At 44.3% G+C, this 24,044-nt stretch overlaps 1 protein-coding gene across 6 annotated transcripts in view; it reads right to left on the bottom strand.

Annotated features, from left to right (window-relative positions):
* Window positions 1-687: 687 nt before the first annotated feature.
* Window positions 688-24,044, bottom strand: part of CFLAR (CASP8 and FADD like apoptosis regulator) — a 54,648-nt gene continuing 31,291 nt past the window's right edge. For all 6 annotated transcript variants that reach the window (XM_055397130.2, XM_088828359.1, XM_055397132.2 and 3 more), the window contains 4 exons: window positions 19,679-19,728; window positions 18,901-18,982; window positions 4,356-4,872; window positions 688-2,212 (listed from right to left, as the gene is read on the bottom strand). In XM_055397130.2, the coding sequence (XP_055253105.2) occupies window positions 2,074-2,212; window positions 4,356-4,872; window positions 18,901-18,982; window positions 19,679-19,728 (788 nt within the window). In that variant the 3' untranslated portion in view covers window positions 688-2,073. The remainder of the gene's footprint in view (window positions 2,213-4,355; window positions 4,873-18,900; window positions 18,983-19,678; window positions 19,729-24,044) is intronic.

Consider the following 24,044-nt stretch of genomic DNA (forward strand, 5'->3'; position numbering starts at 1 on the left):
CCTAATATAATTCTCTACTATACTCAATGAAATAAGGCATTTAATAATCAAATGCTTATATACAAAAGTGTCAAAGTAGTTCAGACTCTACTACTAAAGTGAGGAAAAATAACTTACATGAGAGCTGACTAAAAGACAAGAGATGGGGGTCTTTTCAGCTCTTCACATGCCAACCACATGCCAGGCACCTCCTGGCTTGTCACCATTGCTCACATTCTCTACACTCCAGCTAAAAGTTACACTCACGGTTTTTAAAACACGCCTTGCATTTCCCTTGCTCCTTCATTTTATCTGTTTCTTCTGCAATGTATTCTCTTCTCCATCTCAACCTGCCAAAATCCTTACCAGTTTTCAAGCTTTGATTCAACATTTTCAAAATAACTCCTCCGCAGTGTGCTATGAATAATAACAGCTACGTGCGCATGGCCTCACCAGTGCAGTCATTGGGTATGATCATAAAGGCTCTCTTATTTCATCCTTGGACCAATTCTGTGAAGCAGGCAAGGGATGGCAAGTCCTTATTCCTCCCATCTTGGAGGCCTGCTCCTGGAATCAGAGTCCCTCTATTCCACCCCATAACCCTTGCCAGTGAGCAAAACACACAAGCAAACCCTTAACACTCTTCTTGAAATCTGTGGACTGACAAATGGTATTAACAAAAGTGACAAAAGTAAACAGATAACATAATATAATTTAATATAATTTAATAAATAACTGTTTTATTGCTGCTTTGCTTTTGCTTTGTATTTTTTTTTTTCTCCAAGTGGCATGTGGGATCAGTTTCCCAACAAAGGATCAGACTCAAGTCCCCTGCAGTGGAAGTACAGAGTTGTAACCTCTGAACTGCCAAGGAGGTCCCCCTTTAAGGATATTTTAAGCAATAATACTCTTCCAGGTCATGCTCTCCAATCCAAGGAGGAAAGGTATGCGTGTCTGCCAAGTCACTTCAGTCATGTCCAGCTCTTTGAGATCCCATGTAGCCCACCAGGCTCCTCTGTCCATGTGATTCTTTGCACCTTGAGTGAACTTTGGCAGTTTGTCTCTTAAGGATATAGTCAATTTCATAAAAGTTTATCAGAATAAAGCTGCCAATAAATATTATTGTTGTTTTAATGTCCCTATCAGATCTGTAGTGGTGTCTCTTCTTATTAACACTGCTAATTTGTGTCTGCCTTTTCCCTTATTATTCTAGCTAGTGCATGCGTGCTCAGTGGTTCAGTCGTATCTGATTCTTTCCAACTCTCTGCCGAACTAGATATCAATCTTACTAGCTTATGCCACAAATTTTTCTATTTGTGTTTTCACTTTATTCAATTAAAGATATTTTCCAATTTCCCTAGACTTTTTTGAACAGGGGGTATTTATAAGTGTGAAGTCCGATTTCCAAATATTTGTAGATTTTTCACATGCTATTTTTAGGCTAATTTCTTCATAGCCTGAGAATATATTTTGTATGGTTTAAATCCTCTTAAATATATTATTTTATGGCCCAGAATATAGTCTGTTGTGGTAAATGTTTCATGAACATTTGCAAAAAATGCTCTACTGTTTTTGGATGGTGGTAGTTTAGTTGCTAAGTTGTGTCCAACTCTTGGGACCCCATGGACTGTAGCCTGCTGGGCTCCTCTGTCCATGGGATTCTCTATGCATGAATACTGGAGTGGGTTGCCATGCATCCTCAAAGGGGATCTTCCTGACCCAGGGATTGAACCTGCGTCTCCTGTGACTCACTCCTGCGTTGCAGGTGAATTCTTTACTGCTGAGCCACCGGGGAAGCCCTAGGAAAGGTATACTATACCTAATTAGATGTAGAAAGCTATGTGAATCCTAGACAGACAGGCAACCTCAGATCTGAAAGCCACTATTTTAAACTGAATGTCTGTGTCCACCCTCAAATATGATAGTATTAGATAGTGAGCCTTCAGGAGGGGATTAGGTCATGTTAGTGCAGTCCTTATGAACAGGATCAGTGAGCTTATAAGAAGAGACACAAGACAGCCTGTTCTCTCTGTGCTTATTGCCATATGGAGACACAACAGGAAGCAGGTTCTCACCCGCTGTGACTTTGACTTTTTATTTGTGAGAGAGGAAGAGCTTCTTTCTCAAAGTGTGCTGCAGCCAGACGTAGTACCGCTCCTTAGCAGACACTTTGCTGTTCCAATCATACACCAGGCTGTTGAGTTCAGTGTGGAGTTCCAGGAGCGAGTGCTTTCTGGAGGGAACGTAAAAGGCAAAAATTAATCCCATCCAATTATCAGTGAGGAGACAGATTATCATCAGAATGAAATCAACTCACAGATATGAAAGTGCTGTAAAACTGTTCCTTTCTAAATAGTCTACAAGCTGCTTAGCACATGATCTAAACAGGTTTGCAGCAGTCTGGTTCGATGACCACAGTCCCCTCCCCCAAGAGGCAACTCTGTGCAAATGCAGGATGAATGTAAAAGGCCAAGTCAACGATGTGGCTGGCCCATGGCGTTTCCACCTTGGAAGGCTGAGTCACCCCTGCTCTAGCCCTCCCCTTACTGTTCAGCCATCCCTGAGGAGGCTAGGTGTCCCAGGCCCTGATATTTATTCCTGGGGTCCCCCAAGCAACAGAAAATGCTTTTCATAAGTGACTTGGAGATACTCTAAATTGTAATTAGTGGGCAACTGAAAAGGGACTACTAATCTTACATTTGAGGCACAGTGAGGCTTGCTTCCATCTAAAGGAACAGCAGACCACTAATGGTTCCCTTAGAAAAGTATTCTTGCCAATAAACATCAAAAATGTCCAAGTAACAAAGACTTGCAAACCTGTACACTCTGGTACCATTTTTTATCCATCAAATTGTCAAGAGGTGGGGAAATAAAAGAGCACACAGTATTAGTGAGAACTCAGGGATGTAAAACAGTCTCATAAAAACAGGCCTAAGGGAATTCCCTGGCAGTCCAGTGGTTAGGACTCAGTCCTCTCACTACCAGGGTTCTGGGTTCAATCCCTGATTGAGAAACTAAAGTCCCTCAAGCCACATGGCATGGCCAAAATTTTTTTTGAAAAGCTGGTCTAACTGTTCTAGAAGACAATCTGATAAAATGTATCAAAGGTTTTTAACATGCTTATTGGACTTCCCTGGTGGTCCAATGGTTAAAAGTCTGCCTGCCAATGCTGGGGACAAGCGTTTGATCCCTGTCCTGGGAAGATTTCACATGCCACAGGATAACTAAGCCTGTGTGCCACAATTACTGAACCCATACTCTAAAGCCTATGCTCTGCAACAAGAGAAGTCACTGCAACGAGAAGTCTGCAGACTGCAAGGAAGAGCAGCCACCACTCTCTGCAACTAAAGAAAAGTCTGAGTGCAGCAAAGAAGACCCAGTGAGGTCATAAATAAATAAACATATTTTTTAATGCTTGTCATTTGACCCAGTAATTCCACTTCTGGGAATTTTCCCTTCAATAAAACAATTAAGAATAAGAACAAATACTGACCTAAAAAGATGTAAAAACATTGCCCAATGCAAAACATTACCCAATGACTAAAGACTGGCCAAGGAAATTATGCTATAACCATATTAGGGACTACTCTGCAGATAGTAAAATGCTATAGAAATGTAATTCCTGACATGTAAACATAAGCTGTTACACAAACTAAGAGCACGTTATAAAGTAACAGTAGATTATGATTTCATTTTGGCTTAAAAATATGTTTATGTATAATTGTATGGGATCCAAAGATCTGGAAGGCAATACATTGAGATTTGGTTAACAGGTTGGTTCTGGTAAGTTGGATTAAAACTGCTTGTTATGTTCGGCTTTCAGCATCTAAGCTCGTGGTTTGTTGTTGCTGTTGCTGTTGTTTTCAGTAAGGAGCATGCATTGCTTTTGTAATAAGAAAAAACAAACATTTCTTAATTTTGAAGAAAAATATCCAAACCACAAGCTCTACTAAATACCCTTCTAAGGCATAAAGCATTCAAAAACTGTACAGAATCTATCTCAGACTCTCAAGGCAACCCCAACAAGGAATGAAAAAATCCCCCTGAGGAAAAGGGCATCAAACAGTGGCACTTTCATCTTGGTGCATGTGTGCATGCTAAGTCGCTTTAGTCATGTCCGTCTCTTTGCAACCCTGTGGACTGTAGCCCGCCAGGCTCCTCTGTCCATGGGATTCTCCAGGCAAGAATACTGAAGTGGGTTGCCATGCCCTCCTCCAGGGGATCTTCCCAACCCAGGGATCGAACCTGCATCTCTTATGTCTCCTGTGTTGGCAGGTAGGTTTTTTACCACTAGCACCACTTGGGAAGACCCTTTCATCTTGGCAGCAGAAAATAAACAACTGGGGCCAGGATCCACCACAGCTTGGGTGGCTCACCTTTCTTTCCACAGTTTCTGGGAGAGGCATTGCAGGTACAATGAGGGTGAGCTGGAGGGCCTCTCCAGCAGGGACACATCTGCTTTGCACAGGCTCCAGAAGAAGTCAGCTTCTCGGTGAATCAAATCTCGGTAGGCCCCAGGCTGCCTGGCCTTGGATTCTGCACTTTTCACTGACGGCCCGTCCACCTCCAGGAAGCTGCTGTCCTCCAGCTGGCCCTCTGATTTCACATAGCTCTGAATAAAAAAGAGTTTTGGCTTCCCTGAGAGAGAGGGGCACATGTCTGCCATGAACATCCTTCTGATATGATCCAAAGGGACACCAGTGTGAGTCTGATCCACGCCAAACACACTCTGGGAGCCCCCTCGGCTCACCAGGATACACACAAAGCTGTCAGAGTCTTGGTGCTGGGGCATCTGGGCAACTTCGCGTAGAATGTCGGTTATATCTGTCATAGTGAGATATAAGAAATGCTTGACTTCATAGTCCAGGGAAGTGAAGGTCTCCCGAAGAATGTCTGGAAAAAACAAACATGAAAAACAACACAGGAGTTAAGGAAAGCTCAAGAGACACTGGGTCACAATCCTAAAAATGGCCTCATCTCCATTACTTGTCTGTTTCTGCATTTTGTGTCATAGTTTGAGGCTTTACCCTGGTGGCTCAGATGGTAAAGAATCTGTCTGCAGTGAAGGTTCTATCCCTGGGTCGGGAAGATCTCCTGGAGAAGCAAATGGCTACCCACTCCAGTATTCTTGCCTGGAGAATTTCAGGGACAAAGGAGCCTGGAGGGCTACAGTCCATGGATTTGCAAAGAGTTGGACATGACTGAGCAACTAACATTTTCTTTTCTGAGGCTTTAAAGGTCCTGAGCAGAGAAGGTAGTAGCACCCCACTCCAGTACTCTTGCGTGGAAAAGCCCATGGAGGGAGGAGCCTGGTAGGCTGCAGAAGTCCATGGAGTCACTAAGAGTCAGACCCAATTGAGCGATTTCGCTTTCACTTTTCACTTTTATTCACTGGAGAAGGAAATGGCAACCCAATCCAGTGTTCTTGCCTGGAGAATCCCAGGGACGGGGGAGCCTGGTGGGCTGTTGTCTATGGGGTCGCACAGAGTCGGCCACGACTGAAGTGACTTAGCAGCAGCAGCAGCAAAAGTCCTGAGAACGGGGCAGGAGGGTAGAATCAGCCTGAAACATGACTTATGTGACTCATGTCCCAGGTTCACTGTCATGGTCTGTCCCACTCCATCTCTTTCCCTGACTGAGGCCACCACCACATCTGGCCTCAGGCATGGACTGAGCCCACCTGTCATCTAAATGAGAGTGAAAAACATTTCTTTTCAACCAAAACTTTTGTTCAAGGGGCTTCTTCCTAAAATAACCCACAAGTCCATAGGAATGGGTGCATTTGCAGAGTGCAGATCTAAATCCAGATCCAACAGCCACAGAAAGGTTGACCCAGGTCATGAGTTCCCTCACCTCTACTCACTACACTTTTTTTTCTTTTTTAAAAAATTTATTTAATTGGAGGATAATTACTTTACAATATTGTGTTGGTTTCTGCCATACATCAAAATGAATCAGCCATAGGTATACATATGTCTCCTCCCTCTGAAACCTCCCTCCCACTTTATATTTTGGGCTTCCCTGATGGCTCAGACGGTAAAGTATCTGCCTGCAATGCGGAAGACTTGGGTTCAATCCCTGGGTTGGGAAGATCCCCTGGAGAAGGGAATGGCAACCCACTCCAGTATTCTTGCCTGGAGAATTCCATGGATAGAGGAACCTGGCAGGCTACAGTCCATGGGATCACGAAGAATAGGACACAACTGAATGACTAACACTTTCACTTCACTTTTCAATTCACCAGGTAAGTCAGCAAAAGGGAACAAGGACAACCATCATCTAAGAATGGAGTTAAGCTATTCACTGTTGTCCTTCTGCCAGACCAGGAGGTAAGGGTAAAAAAAAACAATGAATTACATGTATATACTAGATATATATATATAACGCCATAAAGAAGAGATATAAAGAAGGTACCAATCTCTTTAAAATCCTATGACAAGCAACCTCACTTGTCTACATAGGGTCTTGGAGTGGTAGACAAGGTGCAGCAGCACCTCCCACTAGGCAAGGTTTCTGAGGCTGTAGGCAAGGCTTCAGTGCCCAGTTCTGTGCTCAGGTGGGGCTGTACCATGAGAGAACCTGGACGGGGACCCCAGTGCCATCCCCTCTGCTTTATTCCAAACTCTCCCTTTCAGGAGTCACTCTCCAATCATGGAGCATTCTCTCCCCTAGGGGGCAGAAGCAAACAGAGAAACACCAGATTCAAAGCTCTTCTGTTTACTTTGCTCAGACTGGCTTAGTCTCCTCAAAAGACTCTTTTCACTGATAGATTGACTCCCTTATCAAAGCCCTTGAAAGAAAGCCACTTCCTCCTTTTCCATCCTCCTATGCAGGGGTCTGAACAGAACCCATGCTATCCTGAGCCTTACTTAATTTCTTGTTTTGATCTGGGCTGCCCTCAGGCTCTGGCTGGGCTGTCGCAAGGCAGTCAGCAGGCCACTGCATGAAACTGGGTAAAAGAGGAAGTCTTGGAATCACAAGGTGTGAGTCACCCACATACAGGTCTAAACCTTGTCTGGTCCTGAAAGAAGGCTAACTTACACTAACAGAAGAGCTAAGAAGGAGATGGGAATCTGAGGTCTAGAAGAACAGAAGGAAAAAGAATAAAGCTGGAAGTGGATCCAAAAGCCATACAGGTCCTCAAGGCCAAGTATAAGGCCAATGAGAACACCAGACCTGGATGGGCCTCAGACCAAGACAGAGGATCCCTTAAAATATTCCTGAGGCAGCAATCACTCAATGGACATGGTCTGAAGGGATCCCAGCTGGCATTTTCCATTAATAACACACCTTTTCTCTATCAGATGATGAGGACTGAAGCTGCTGCTGCTGCTGCTGCTAAGTCACTTCAGTCGTGTCCGACTCTGTGCGACCCCATGGACGGCAGCCCACCAGGCTCCGCCATCCCTGGGATTCTCCAGGCAAGAACACTGGAGTGGGTTGCCATTTCCTTCTCCAACGTGTGAAAGTGAAGTTGCTCAGTCTTGTCCGACTAGTAGCGACCCCATGGACTGTAGCCCACCAGGCTCCTCTGTCCATGGGATTTTCTAGGCAAGAGTACTGGAGTGGCTTGCCATTGCCTTCTCCGGGACTGAAGCTAGCTGTTGTTTTTTCTTGACCCAGCAAGAACATGGATATAAACCAGCCTATACAGGATCAAGATCATGATGGTGTGGCTTTGAAGAAATGACATCTGTAACTTACTCATCTATAAAATGGATCAGTGACTATACCATGTCCTCCAGAAGGTGGCTGTAAGGATCCACTGAAATTTCTGTCAAGATGCTTTGCAAACTGTGAGTGCTTATTCAAATATAAGATATTAGTTTGGGGACTTCCCTTGTGGTCCTGCGGTTAAGAATTCACTCGCCAGCGCAGGGGACATGGCTAGTCCAGGAAGATCCCACATGCCATGGGGCAGCTAAGCTCACATGCTGCAACTACCAAACCCTGCATGCCTAGAGCCTGTGCTCCACAACAAGAGAAGCCACTGCAAAGGGAAGCCAGTACACCACAACAGGGCAGCCCCTGCTCACCGCAACCAGAGAAAGCCTGTGTGCAGCAACAAGGACCCAGCACAGTCAAAAACAAATATAAAATAAATAAATAAAAATTTTTTCAAAGATATTAGTTTTAAAGAATATAAAGGCAGCCACTTCACCACAAATTATGAAGGCTGCCTGCGATGCCTCTCTTGCATGGAATCTACTTCCTTAGAAACCAGTGTGCTAAGTCACTTCAGTCGTGTCCAACTCTGTGCAACTCCATGGACAGAGGAACCTGGCAGGCCACAGTCCATAGCGTTGCACAAGCAAGAATACTGGAGTGGGTTGCTATTTCCTTCTCCAGGAGATCTTCCCAACTCAGGGATCAAACCCATGTTTCTTATGTCTCCTGCATTGGCAGGCAGGTTCTTTACCACTAGTGCTACCTGGGAAGCCCCTTAGAGTGAAAGCTAACTAAAATGGACTCAGAGTAGCCAGATTCAGATTCTGCACCCCCTTGTATCAACCGTAACTTTCCTGTCCTTCTTTGCAAATAGGGGAAGAAAAATGTGGGTGTTGAGTTTGGAAAATAAAACTTCAACTGACTGCAGAAGTCCCACTTCTCCTTCCACCCATCTTGGAAACTCCACACCTGACCCAGCCCTATCTCTGTAAAATTCAGCTGTTCCTTTATTAACTTCCTGAGAGGGGTTTCTTCTGGCCTGACAGTTAGTACAGGGCTGTTAGGGAAAAGCTAGAATCAGCATTGCCCACCAGTTTGGGGACTACGAGATGAAATCCAAAAAATTAAATACAGTAAAATGTCATGACTCCATTCAGTTAGAATGTGTTTTGACTGAAACAAGCTCACAATTATCTTAATACTACCTACAAAATGGGATTCATTAAATAAATGTATAGAATAAAAAAGAAAGGGTGGCTGCTTCAACAGTCTATTTACAATCACTTATTGAGTAACTTTAATAAGCCCAGCTCAAGTTATTACAAAGCACATGAATTACAAAACACAAGTGTGCAGGATATTCTTAGTGGAAAGGGGAGTTTTGAGGTCAAACATGAAGGACAAATGCAAGATTGACAAGACTTAACCAGGTTTCTTTACTCAGAAGTAAAGACTGCTCAGAAGCTTTAAGGCCAACACGCATCGCAAAGCTCCTAAAGGGGAAAAAATTATTCTCATTTCTTAAAACTCACTTGACCTCAAAACTCATGCTTTACAAAGTTCCTCTTCCTGTGTTACAGAAACACTGTGGTGACAGGATACAGATGAAGTAAACCATGTAGTTCCTGTTCTTCAAGAAGCCCACACTCTTGTAGGAGAAGCAACGTGTATCAGTCATTTCAGTTGCTCAGTTGTGTCCAGCTGTTTGCAACTCCATGGACTGCAGCACGTCAGGCTTCCCTGTCCATCACCAACTCCTGGAGCTTGCTCAAACTCATGTCCATCGAGTCAGTGATGCCATCCAACCATCTCATCCTCTATCGTCCCCTTCTCCTCCTGCTTTCAATCTTTCTCAGCATCAAGGGTCGCGTCAGGTAGCCAAAGGATTGGAGTTTCAGCTTCAGCATCAGTCCTTCCAATGAATATTCAGGACTGATTTCCTTTAGGATGGACTGGTTGGATCTCCGTGCAGTCCAACGGACTCTCAAGAGTCTTTTCCAAAACCATCAAAAGCATCAATTATTCAGCACTCAGCTTTCTTTATAGTCCAACTTTCACATCCATACAAGACTACTGGAAAAACCATAGCCTTGACTAGATGGACATTTGTCAGCAAAGTAATGTCTCTGCTTTTCAATATGCTGTCTAGATTGGTCATTGCTTTTCTTCCAAGAAACAAGTGCCTTTTAATTTCATGGCTGCAGTCACCATCTGCAGTGATTTTGGAGCCCAAGAAAATAAAGTCTGTCACTGTTTCCATTGTTTCCCCATCTATTTCCCATGAAGTGATGGGACCAGATACCATGATCTTAGTTTTCTGAATGTTGAGTTTTAAGCCAGCTTTTCCACTCTCCTCTTTCACTTCATCAAGAGGCTCTTTAGTTCCTCTTCACTTTCTGCCATAAGGGTGGTGTCATCTGCATATCTGAGGTTATTGATATTTTTCCTGGCAATCTTGATTCCAGTTTGTGCTTCATCTAGCCTGGCATTTCTCATGATGTACTCTGCATATAAGCTAAATAAGCAGGGTGACAATATACAGCCTTGAGGTACACCTTTTGCAATTTGGAACCAGTCTGTTGTTCCATGTCCAGTTCTAACTGTTGCTTCTTGACCCGCATACAGATTTCTCAGGAGGCAGGTCAGGTGGTCTGGTATTCCCATCTCTTTCAGAATTTTCCAGTTTGTTGTGATCCACACAGTCAAAAGCTTTGGCGTAGTCAATAAAGCAGAAATAGATGTTTTTCTGGAATTCTCTTGCTTTTTCTATAATTGCCAAAGGATACTGGCAATTTGATCTCTGGTTCCTCTGCCTTTTATAAATCCAGCTTGAACATCTGGAAGTTCTTGGTTCATGTATTGCTGAAGCCTGGCTTGGATAATTTTGAGCATTACTTTGCTAGCATGTGAGATGAGTGTAATTGGGTGGTAGTTTGAACATTCTTTGGCATTGCCTTTCTTCGGGATTGGAATGAAAACTGACCTTTACCAGTCCTGTGGCCACTGCTGAGTTTTCCAAATTTGCTGACATATTGAGTGCAGCATTTTCACAGCATCATCTTTTAGGATTTGAAACAGCTCAAGTGGAATCCCATCACCTCCACTAGCTTTGTTCATAGTGATGCTTCCTAAGGCCCACTTGACTTTGCATTCCAGGATGTCTGGCTCTAGGTGAGCGATCACACCATCGTGGTTATCTGGGTCATGAAGATATTTTTGGTACAGTTCTTCTGTGTATTCTTGCCACCTCTTCTTAATATCTTCTGCTTCTGTTAGGTCCATACCATTTCTGTCCTTTATTGAGCCCATCTTTGCATGAAATGTTCCCTTGGTATCTCTCATTTTCTTGAAAAGAATCTTTCCCATTCTATTGTTTTCCTCTATTTCTTTTCACTGATCACTGAGGAAGGTTTTCTTATCTCTCTTTGCTATTCTTTGGAACTCTGCATTCAAATGGGTGTATCTTTCCTTTTCTTCTTTGACTTTGGCATCTCTTCTTTTCTCAGCAATTTGTAAGGTCTCCTCAGACAACCATTTTGCCTTTTTGCATTTCTTTTTCTTGGGGATGGTCTTGATCCCCGTCTCCTGTACAATCTCACAAACCTCTGTTCATAGTTCTTCAGGCACTCTATCAGAGCTAACCCCTTGAATCTCTTTCTCACTTCTACTGTATATCATAAGGGATTCAATTTAGGTCATACCTGAATGATCTAGTGGTTTTCCCTACTTTCTTCAATTTCAGTCTGAATTTGGCAATAAGGAGTTCATGACCTGAGCCACAGTCAGCTCCCGGTCTTGTTTTTGCTGACTGTATAGCGCTTCTCCATCTTTGGCTGCAAAGAATATAACCAATCTGATTTAGGTATTGACCATCTGGTGATGTCCATGTGTAGAGTCTTCCTTGTGTTGTTGGAAGAGGGTGTTTGCTATGACCAGTGGGTTCTCTTTGCAATACTCTGTTAGCCTTTGTCCTACTTCATTTGGGCCAGGTGTGGGCGCCAAGGTGGCACACAGTGAGTGGCATGGAGGTGATGGGTTCAGCAGACACAGGCAAGGGGCAAACCCCTGATGCTCCCTGGTGGTACAGTGGTTAGGATTCGCCATGGCCCAGGTTCAATTTCTGGTCAAGGAAGCCTTTCTTCTTCCTCTCCCCCTGCCACCTACTGATCTCCCTGGTGCAACCCTACCACCCTTTTAGCTCACACTTGCTCCGCTGGCCTCAGCGCTGTGACACCAGCCCCCTGGAACCCTACAGCTCTAGCCCAAGCATCGTCAGGCCACCTCCACCGTCCCCCAGGACAAACCTTTTGGCCACAGTGGCAACCATGCCACTCCAAGCTGTCCACCACCAGCTTCTTCCTTCTCAGATGCCCCCGCTACTGTGTGGACTCTCCAGCAGCACCGCTTCCACCATGACCCACCTGGGGCCTCCCAATGCCTGCCTTCCTCCCTGCTGAGGGGCTGTTGCTGGTGCCCCTGATGGCTGCAGTGATGCTCCTGGGCTTGTGCAGGGGCTCCTGCTGTTGGTGGTGGTAAGGAGGTGGGGTTGGATAGGGTGGGGTTAGGGGTGGGCTGGGGTGGGCTGGGGTGGTCGCCGTGGGTGTGAGCAGCTGCACGATGGTGGCCACGGCGGAAGGTGCGGGAAGGGCATCTACATCTATGAGTGGGGCCAGTGGCCACAAACACACCTCCCTTACCATGTGCCTCATGCCAGCAACCGCTATGGGAGGCTTAGCCATTGTGCCAGGTCCTGGGCTGGCTGTGACTCTTGTGCGCCAGTGGTGGTTCCAAGAGGGTCCTGGTCTTAAGTGGGTTCTGGGAGGCAGACCAAGGCACCGAGGAGGCATAGGTGTGAAGATGAATGTGGACCCGTGCTGGTAGTTACACCACTGCGCAGTGGAAGTGAGAGAACATACAGATACCAGTGGGGCCAGCCAGGAAAACCTGCCAGCCAGATGGGAGGCTGTAGGTGTGCTCTAGGCAGAGATACCTGCCAGGGTGGACTACCTGACCAACATGGTATTCCACCTGCCTGACCACAACTCTCAGTCCTACGACAGTGAGGCAAGATTTACCCAGAAGACCTCCCTCCCCCACTCCTAACCAAAGGTGGGCACACGGGCACACACACACACACAGCTCCCTGTTCCACACACCCCTCACCTAGTTATGACATCCAGTAGTTTCCCATTCCCTCCAAACTATCTATCCATCCCGGATACACTCCATCCCCTCTCCCCAACCTGTCATCGACTTTCCCGAAGAATTCTCCCCAGGGGTAATCACACACCACAGTCTCCTTTTAGCCCAATCTTGGGCTCCTCTATCACCAAAGGATTTCATGTCTGTTTACAGACTGTTTTCTTTGGAGGTGAAGTGTTCCGCCGATGAAGTGCACCAACATGGGGCGACGGCAGAATCCCCTGCGGAAAAGGAGCCCCTGTGGGCTGACGGGTGCTCGCCATCGCCGGAGGAGGTTTCCTCAACAGCTCTGCCGGGGCCTTGGGCGTCAGTGTGGAACGCTGACAGTGTGGGACGAAGGTGCTTGTGGCCATGGTTGGTGGCCACCCTGCGTGTGTCAGGGCATGGGGCAGAATGATCACATAGGAGAGGGGGCGGCGGTGAGCCGGGTGCTGGGAGGCAGGACTTGGGGTGCTTGGATGTGTATAAATGCGTATAAAACAATGACTGACATATCACATGGAGCAGCAGGAGTTTACGTAAAATAGGAGATCAGAGTAGGGAAAGTCAGTGCAGTCTGAGACACCTGAAGAGGAAATTATGGGAAAGGTGTAATTTAGCTGCGGTTCCCCACCAAAAAACACCAGGGCAAAGGAAAGGCCTCCAAGTGGAAGGAAACGGTAAATAAAGACAGCAGAACGAGAAAGGAAGTGGGGAGTGAGGGGGGCGGGGCTTGTATAAACCCGACTTTCCATTTGTTCAGATACACGGATCAGGGTATTTTACTGGACAATCCATTTACTGGACACACAAAATTATAAGCTACTTTACAAACTTCGTTTTTTTTTTTTAAGCTACAAATGATGACTAGCAATTCCTTCGGGACTAGCTTTTCTTAGGAGAAAACAATATTAATAATAAACGTGACAAGTATATGTCAAGAGAGGCTTCTATGGTCCCTGAGGCAGCCCTAAAGTCCTCCATGTTTCCACATACCCACCACGCCTTTCCCACAATTCCAAAACTCCAGAAGCTCTGAAAAACTTAAGTTCTTTTCCCTAACTTGTTTTGTAGCAAAATCTTTCCTGAACTAATGAAAATCTATTTATAGTCTTTATTCCACTTAGTACAAATATCCATTCCTTTTGCTGAAGAAATAATCACAGATTATGGGGCACTACCCTAGACCCCACTGGAATATTCTATAAATTACAGTATATGTACCATATCATTGTTCTGAACTCTTAAATTTTGAAATACAAGGGTCTCCAAAAACGGCTTGTGGACCTAAAATTCTTCTTTATATCCTAGATTTATGCTGTCTGTGAAAAAAGGGTTTGATATGTAGCACTGATTTAAAGGGCTTCCCAGGTAACTCAGTGGTAAGGAACCCGCCTACCGATTCAGGAGACACAGGAGACGCAGGTTTGATCTCTGGGTCTGGAAGATCCCTTGGAGAAGGGAATGGCAACCCACTCCAGTATTCTTGCCTGGAGAATTCCATGGACAAAGAAGCCTGGTGGGCTGCAGACCAGGGGTTCGCAAAGAGTTGGACATGGCTGAGGGTGCACACAAACACACACACACACACACATACTGATTTAAAGGGAAAGTTCATTAGTGATGCTAGGTTTCCAACTGAATGGTTGCTTAAGTCTCAGAGGATAAGAATGTTCAGAAAGGGCTTCCCTGGTGGCTCAGTGGTAAAGAATCTGCCTGACAATGCAGGAGACACAGGATTGATCCCTGATCTGGGCAGATCCCACATGCCGCAGAGCAACTCAGCCCATGTGCTACAACTATTGAGCCTGTGCTTGAGACCCAGGAGCCTCAACTACTGAAGCCCACATGCCCTAGAGCCCATGCTCCTCACGAAGAGAAGCCACTGCTATGAGAAGGCCGCGCACTGCAACTGGAGAGTAGCCTCTGCTCATTACAACTAGAGAAAAGCCTGCACAGGAACAAAGATCCAGCACAGCCAAACTAAACAAGAAGGCCCAGAAAAAAAGCATCCACCACAGACTTCCTGGTTCCACACACCCTCCCCCCGCCCAATTCCCAGGGAAGCTATCTTTAATAGTCTGCTAATGCCATGGGAGTTAAGAGGGGGAGGCTTCTTTTCTTGGCACTCAAGCTGGCAGGCAATAGTGGCTCCCCTACGGGAATGAAGCCTCCATCACCATCTTAGGTGTCAGACTTCCACGTGTTTTCAAAGCTCAGGAGCAGAGGCCACCATGGCTGCTCCGATTCCCCTGGCTGAGATTTGTTTATATCTATCAGTACAGGCAGAGAAGGCAATGGCAACCCACTCCAGTACTCTTGCCTGGAAAATCCCATGGATGGAGGAGCCTGGTAAGCTGCAGTCCATGGGGTCTCTACGAGTCAGACATGACTGAGTGACTTCACTTTCACTTTTCACTTTCATGCATTGGAGAAGGAAATGGCAACCCACTCCAGTGTTCTTGCCTGAAGAATCCCAAGGACGGGGGAGCCTGGTGGGCTGCCGTCTGTGGGGTCGCACAGAGTTGGACACGACTGAAGTGACTTAGGAGCAGCAGCAGCATCAGTACAGGAAAACGCTGCTGATTTGGGTTGTGACCCATTCCATTAAGCGAAATTGAGGAAAGGGGCTGCGTAACCCCAAGGAGCAGCCAAGCTCCAGTCAACACCCTTGCGAAGCTCTCTATGATCAACTTCCGGCTTTCAGAACCACTGCTGCTCTGTTAGAAGAGAAAGCTTACTTGCGCAAATTTCCCAGAGAAATGTACAGCATCTGTTAGAGAAATCTACATCTTAGCCTAGTTAAAAGAGCACACAAAGATCTTCAAGCTTTTCAGAAACAGTGAGGGAGAAAAGACGAATAAACACATCCTCTTAAAATCTGCAAACACAATCTTTCATTCAGCCTAAAAACCCCAGCCAGAGCCCAAGGTCAAGATCCAGAGTCCACATGTCTGTGATTTGGGGCTTTCACTTCTCCTCTCCTTAACAAGATGCTCTGTCAGGGCACCTTGAAGCAGGACCTCGTATAAGTCTAGCTTTGCTAGGTCTCTGACACAAGTGACACAAGCTGAGGACACCACGCACAAAGCCACTGAACTGAGACAATTAGCCCCAAATCCTTAAGCCTCTACGTTTGCTCCAAGAAGAGGTTACTGACTTCTCTAAAGATTCTTCTCAAGAATGAGCCACTAATATATTTTAAAAAAAAAAAAGTTAAAAAAAATTTTTAAAAAGAATGAGCCACCAAATGATAACCTTATCTTTGTTCACAATGTGGCTCTGAGGCCAGTCTCTACCTTGTGGCCTCTATTCCTGCTTCACATAGGGCCAAGCGTGGTGTTTTGCACATAGTAGGTACTCAATAAACATTTATGGAATAAAGGAAGAATAAACCTATAAAACTTTGGGGAAATCACATACTCTTTGGATAGAAGTCTCATTTTTTTTTTGAGGACAGGAACAGATAGGTGTAAGGGAGTCTGCTAAATTCTACAGGTACAAAGGAATGGTTTTAGAAACATACCAAGACCAACAGAGCTCATTCCTTCATTCATTCACCCAACAAATATTTACTGAACTCTCATGTGCCACCCAGTTCAAGGTTCTGAAGACACATAGCAGAAGCGTACCACCCTCATGGAACTTACAGTAACGTAGCTAAAAACATAGGCTTTGCAGTCAAGCTTTCAAATCCCAGCTCTATTACTTAATGAGAAAAGCTAGAAAGGGAGTTTATTGTGCTCTGGTTGCTCATCTTGAAAAGAGGGATAAGAGGGCCCTTGCATTTCTTTGATTATAGAAAATAGCCTTCACCCAGCTTCCATGACCCTCCCTGAGTTCCAATAGGCAGATTCAAGCAGCTCTTAATCAGGAAAGGAAGGAACGGAGGGAATGCGAGACCAGGGGGAAACAAAGTCAAGAACAGTGTTGGGGCAAAGTCCTGTGTACCCATCAACAGACAATATCTTTGAGCTATTTTGCAGATACTGATACAGGCCTCTGGATCCCATGTCTCTGGTCCCTCACTGGTCTGGGGTCAGGCTCCATGTGCTAAGCTCAAAGCCATGGCGAGTTCTAGCCAAGCGATTTACAACTAAAATTAAACAAACAAAACGGACAAATAACATTAACTAATGTCCACAAAATGGATATTTTAGTGCCTGCTAAATGTGTGTGTGTGTGGGTGAGTCACCGCCCTAAGTTCTTTACAAGTACGACTCACTCACTCTTCCCAATCTCCCTATGAGGTGTGTCCTGTTATGAACTCAGTTTACAGAAGAAAAATGGAGCTACAGAGAGGCTAGAAAAAGTGCCCCAGGTAACAAACTAGGACATGGCAAAGCCATGATTCACACCTACATGGTGGAATCCCAGGACTCAACTCTGATCACAACTCTATAACACAGAAAAATACAAATACACACTCAGTCCCGGCCCACAAGAGGTTCATAACTCAACAAGGGACATAGACACTGGAATTTAGCCACGAAAATCACAAGTCATGGCTTTATCTTTGTGATTCTCTTCATACAACAGCTATACATCCTACACCAAGTCCAGTTGGGAACTTCTCGCTAATGAATGAAACAAAACTGGTTACAACAAAAACAGGAGGATGATTACACAATCTCTTTCTGAGAAAATATTTCCTCATTCTTAAGTGAATACTAAGGGCTAAAACAGAACAAATCTTGCACATCAAATACACCTCAATTTAAGAAAAATAAAAATAAATAAATACAGGACACATCTATAGCTCAGGAGACAGCATTTCTCACATCTAACCAAATACAGGACAGGAGAAAGTGAGATCACATCTGAAATCCCAGGAAATTCAGTGTAATAGTTACTAATTGGACCTTTATTGGATTCTCTTCCCTAAAACTCACCATGGTAACATTTAAATATATATATTTATTTATTTTTACTTATTTGGCCACACCATGTCTTAGTTGTGGCACACAGGATCTTTGATCTTTGGGGGGCATCTAGGATCTTCAGTTAAGGCAGGTGGATCTGGTTTCCCGATCAGCGATCGAACCCAGGCCCCCTGCACTAGGAACAGAGTCATAGCCACTGGACCACCAGGCAAGTTCCACCATGGTAACATTTTAAGTGAGCCTAAAAAAACACAGTTCTGACTCATTCTAAGAGAATGTTGAGAAGCTGGAAAACTGTGGAAATAAAACGATCAATCCTTTTAAGAAAGAGATAAATAATGAAACCAAAATTTATTGCACTTATATAAGCTCTTCTCATTATTTTTTGATGCATCACCAGTGATTGATTCAGTTCGAGTCAGACATCCAACGACTGAGCAAAAGAATCCATTCAGATCCAAACAAGGATAAACAGGTAGCATAGACTCAGGCCAATAACCAAATTCCAGGGTGGCAGACACATTACCTCTAAATGAGCACAAATTTATCCTATTTTTAATATTCCCCAGAAAGGCTTTAAAGGTCTATCTAGGTGAAATGATGGGGCATCTGATAATACTGAAGCCCAGAAAAACCTTCCATTTTTAATCCCTCCTTGGATTTTAGGACTCCTTCCTGCTAGCATCTAGCATGGAAAGACAAGACAGAACCTCCCCAGCTTTCACAAAATTTGCCTTTGTGCCAGAGACAGCACTATGGGTTCCTCCAACTCCCTCTCATTTTCCTCCTGACACACAGCTAGACTCAGTTCCTTGTCTATTGTGGTTGGATTGGGCCATGAGTTCTAACTAAAGGATTGTGGGTAGAAATGACACGTATCACTTTCAAGCCTGTCCCTAAAGTCCTTCTGAGCTCCTCCACTCACTTCCTTCATCCACCAGCCATACATAGAGGATCCAAAGACAACTACAAGCCCTCAGATGATGACACCACTGATGTGCACCTGAATGAAGCTCCCCAGCCCCAGCCCCACCAGACATGAGTAAGAAACTACCCTTCCTGTGTGAAACCACATTTTTGGCAGTGGTTTATTAAACAGCAGCTAGTATTGATGCCTCTGATGAATACTGCTTGTGTGTGCCTCAATCTCACTATGGGGCATCAGTTCATCTGGAGCATCCACACCTACCTGTGTCATTGCCAATGCAGTCAATTATCAGGCAGATTCCCAGGGGCTTGCTCTGCATCTTATATCTCTCTTCTACTATGTGCTGGAAAGGAAAGCAGGGATTGTCAAAGAAGCTAAACATTGTTCTCTTACCTCAAGGTCCCACCCATACTATCTTTTGGATTTCCTTAAATTTCCTTTTAGCAGATGAGTTACTCAATAGGCACAGGCTGAAGTCACCACGAATGACGTTTCCCTTCAACATCAACCAGTTATTTTAGTTTCTAACTAATTTTAATGAAACCTGCAGTCCCTTTACACATTAGCTTTGTGAGATAAAGATAACGTAAAACACAGAGAAAAGATGGGTCATAAGTTTCCACAGCAACCGGAGTTTGTACAAGTGATATTTTTCCAAACCAACATGAAAGGAGGCCTTCTATTACCTTCTGTTATAGAGAAGACATACCAGCATAGAAAAAGTCATAACAATTCAAGGTTCAGGGTCACTGCTTACTTATTTACTCAGCAATCACTCAGCTGAGAAGAGAAATGCCACTTTGGAATTTTCCTGTATTCCAAAGTTCACTAATGCAATCTACTTCAACATCTTTTTCTTTGCTACATTCAAGGTTCCCCTTTGGAACAGAAGAGTTCTCAGAATAGCATCCGCAGCATCCCACTGTCACAAAGAATTTTTTTTTTTTAGAATTCTTAATAGACAGATATTTGTAAAGTCATTCAGTGTTCCCCACAGATACTGTGCTTACACTACCAAGTCAGATCATTTATTCTGTACCTGAGGCAAAAATGCTCCTGATTCCTGAATGGGTCTCTTCACTGGTTCTCCTAGGGGTAAGAGAGAAATCATTTACAAAACTGAAGGAAAACTAAGACTGTTCCTAGTCCCTGCTGGCTTTTATGTCATACCTGTTCTCTTTCCTGATTTTCTTCCCCCCTACTATCTCTTCTTTCCCCAGCTGTACTCAGCCCCAAGCTTCTAACCTCACACTGAAACACTTAACTGATAACAAAACACAAGTCCCCATGCTAAATAGGGGTTGTGTAGAATAACCATCTAAACAGAAGTGAAAGAAGGTTCTCCCTTGCCCTTTTCCAGGTAAGAACCCAGTGACGGGGGAGTTTTTAACCTGATAGGGAGAATTTGATAAACTTACTTCCCAACATTTCAATAGCTTTATTGCATGTGCTGAAATTGCACACAATGCCTTAAGGGAACAGCCTTAGAGACTCAGAAAAGGAAAAGCTTTTGCGAGTTTGCCACTTAATGGAAGAGATGGCCATGTTTTCTTAATCCAGTGTCAATGGAAGATTGTAAAATAAAATGTCAATGGCAAGATATTGGACAGGGGGCTTAGCAAATATAGATGAGCCTAAAGCAAAGTAGATAAAAAATGACTTTACTAGTCCCAGGGAAATGGAGAAACCACCCATTTTGAAGCCATGAAGGGCTGGCTGAAACCCTAGCACCATCACTAACAAGCTCTGTGATCTGGGGCAAGTTTCCTCCTGAAGTCTCGGGGTTTGTTGGGGTTTTGTTTTGTCTTGTTTTGTTTTTAATCTCTGAGATGAGCACCTAATTTATAAGATTGCTGCAAAAATGAGGAATAATATCTAAAGACAGGAAAGAAAATGCCAGTGTTGGTCAAGTTTGGGGAAATGAGCACTTTCAAATGGTAATGATGTATAAGCTGAAACAAACTTTTTAAGGGACAATTAGCAATACCTTTTAAACCAATGTTCTGCTTCTAGAAGTTTATCCTAAGGAAATAACAAAACAAGTGTGCAAAAATGTCATGGAGGGGTACTGAAGGACTGTTTGTAATGGCCCTAAGCTAGAAAGAGCCTGAACGTCGACTAACAAGAAACTGGTTAAATAAATAATGGTACATATAACAGAATACTGCTGCTACTGCTGCTGCTAAGTCGCTTCAGTCGTGACTGACTCTGTGTGACCCCATAGACGGCAGCCAACCAGGCTCCCCTGTCCCTGGGATTCTCCAGGCAAGAACACTGGAGTGGGTTGCCATTTCCTTCTCCAATGCGTGAAAGTGAAAAGTGAAAATGAAGGCGCTCAGTCGTGTCCGACCCTTAGCGACCCCATGGACTGCAGCCCACCAGGCTCCTCCGTCCATGGGATTTTCCAGGCAAGAGTACTATGCAATGTTAAAACAGATAACAGAGATTTCATGTACTTGACATGAAAAGATATGCAGGATATATTAAGTGAAAAACAGATTACTGAATAATATGTTTAATAGTGAGCCAATGTACTTAAAATCTTGAATTCGAGTGAACTCCAGGAGTTGGTGATGGACAGGGAGGCCTGGTGTGCTGTGATTCATGGGGTTGCAAAGAGTCAGACACGACTGAGTGACTGAACAGAACTGAACTGATTACATATACTTACTAGAGGTACACAGATCAATCATTAATAGTGGTTATGTCTGATACTCAGAATTAAGAGGAAATTTTAACTTTTTCATATTTTAACAATCATGGCTTAACAGAATTAAAAGAAAACACACAAAATAATCTATATAATATGTCCATCTCGGTTCAGGGTACTGATTCAGTTCAGTCATTCAGTCATGTCTGACTCTTTGCAACCCCATGAATTGCAGCACACCAGGCCTCCCTGTCCATCACCAACTCCCAGAGTTCACTCAAACTCACGTCCATCGAGTCAGTGATGCCATCCAGCCATCTCATTCTCTGTTGTCCCCTTCTCTCCTGCCCCCAATCCCTCCCAGCATCAGGGTCTTTTCCAATGAGTCAACTCTTCACATGAGGTGGCCAAAGTATTGGAGTTTCAACTTCAGCATCAGTCCTTCCAATGAATACCCAGGACTGATCTCCTTTAGGATGGACTGGTTGTATCTCCTTGCAGACCAAGGGACTCTCAAGAATCTTCTCCAGCACCACAGTTCAAAAGTATCAATTCTTCGGTGCTCAGCTTTCTTCACAGTCCAACTCTCACATCCATATATGACCATGGGAAAAACCATAGCCTTGACTAGACGGGCCTTTGTTGGCAAAGTAATGTCTCTGCTTTTTAATATGCTATCTAGGTTGGTCAACTTTCCTTCCAAGGAGTAAGCACCTTTTAATTTCATGGCTGCAATCAGCATCTGCAGTGATTTTGGAGCTCCCCAAAATAAAGCCTCTCATTGTTTCCACTGTTTCCCCATCTATTTCCCATGAAGTGATGGGACCTGATGCCATGATCTTAGTTTTCTGAATATTGAGCTTTAAGCCAACTTTTTCACTCTCCTCTTGCACTTTCATCAAGAGGCTTCTTAGTCCCTCTACACTTTCTGCCATAAGGGTGGTGTCATCTGCATATCTGAGGTTGTTGATATTTCTCCCGGCAATCTTGATTCCAGCTTGTGCTTCTTCCAACCCAGCATTTCTCATGATATACTCTGCATATAAGTTAAATAAGCAGGGTGACAATATACAGCCTTGACGTACTCCTTTTCCTATTTGGAACCAGTCTGTTGTTTCATGTCCAGTTCTAACTGTTGCTTCCTGACCTGCATACAGGTTTCTCAAGAGGAGGTCACGTGGTCTGGTATTCCCATCCCTTTCAGAATTTTCCACAGTTTATCGTGATCCACACAGTCAAAGGCTTTGGCATAGTCAATGAAGCAGAAATAGATGTTTTTCTGGAACTCTCTTGCTTTTTCCATGATCCAGCGGATGTTGGCAATTTGATCTCTGGTTTCTCTGCCTTTTCTAAAACCAGCTTGAACATCTGAAGTTCACAGTTCACATATTGCTGAAGCCTGGCCTGGAGAATTTTGAGTATTACTTTACTAGCGTGTGAGATGAGTGTAATTGTGCAGTAGTTTGAGCATTCTTTGGCATTGCCTTTCTTTGGGAAACTTCTCAGGGTACTTAGCACGTACTAAAAGTGCTAATAAATTGTAGTTATTGTAATCATCATCCAGTTGAAATCTATTTGAAAGTCCGAAATAATATGAACACTTGGTTTGATTATTTTAAACTTCTATTAGATTGAGGGCAAGTTATCAGGATGCTTTTCTCTTTTACCAGCAAATGAACCATATAAGAGCAGGCAACCAGCTCTCCTAAGGATCTGCAGGGCTACTGAGAGCCTCATCTACCTCACCTGTGTAACTACCAGCAACAGTAAACCAGCCATCACAGAGCCCAGTGGAAAAGAGCTATGATTATTTTAAATTCCTATCCAAGTCTACCAGGTCTCCCAATTTAAACAGCTAACTCTCACCACCTCACCGGTGTTTTAAGAAACATGCTGTCAGAAATTAACTCACTCTTCACCGGCTCTGGCTGGAGGGCCAACTTTTACACATGGAATGATGGGCATGACCTGCTCCATCTGGCTGATGTGGGCAGAAATTTTGGAGGTGCACACAGACAGTATATTGGCTGAGTCAGGGGATATTGGCAAGGGGCCTGCCACATAAAGAAGGCTTCCTTCAGGCCACCACCCTGCTCTGTACACTCAGAATCGCCACTGCACACAGGACAAATTCAAAGCTCCTCTGGTAAGACTGAGCCCTCCTTACCTGTCTAAGCAGCCCCGCCTCTTAAGTACAATCACATCCACTACACTAAGACTCAGCCCTCTCTTCAAGGAGGACTCAAGACAAGCAAAAAGTATCCTTCCTGAAAATGATAGCATCAAGAGCTGATGTTTTAAGAGTGATGACAGAGATCTTACATCCCTTAAATCTTTTGGTTGAAATGACAGTTCAGTTGCTCAGTCACGTTCGACTCTTTGCAACCCCATGGACTGAAGCACTCCAGGCTTCCCTGTCCCTCACCAACTCCCGGAGTTCACCCAAACTCATATGCATCGAGTCAGTGATGCTATCCAGCCATCTCATCCTCTGTCGTCCCCTTCTCCTCCTGCCTTCAATCTCTCCCAGCATCAGGGTCTTTTCAAATGAGTCAGTTCTTTGCATCAGGTGGCCAAAGTACTGGAGTTTCAGCTTCAATATCAGTCCTTCCAATGAACAACCAGGACTGATCTCCTTTATGATGGACTGGTTGGATCTCCTTGCAGTCCAAGGGACTCTCAAGAGTCTTCTCCAATACCACAGTTCAAAAGCATCAATTCTTCCGCCCTCAGCTTTCTTTATGGTCCAACTCTT

Source organism: Moschus berezovskii, chromosome 2 (assembly GCF_049115385.1).
Source record: "Moschus berezovskii isolate FMDL1 chromosome 2, NW_MosBer_1.0, whole genome shotgun sequence".
NCBI classification, from domain to species: domain Eukaryota; kingdom Metazoa; phylum Chordata; class Mammalia; order Artiodactyla; family Moschidae; genus Moschus; species Moschus berezovskii.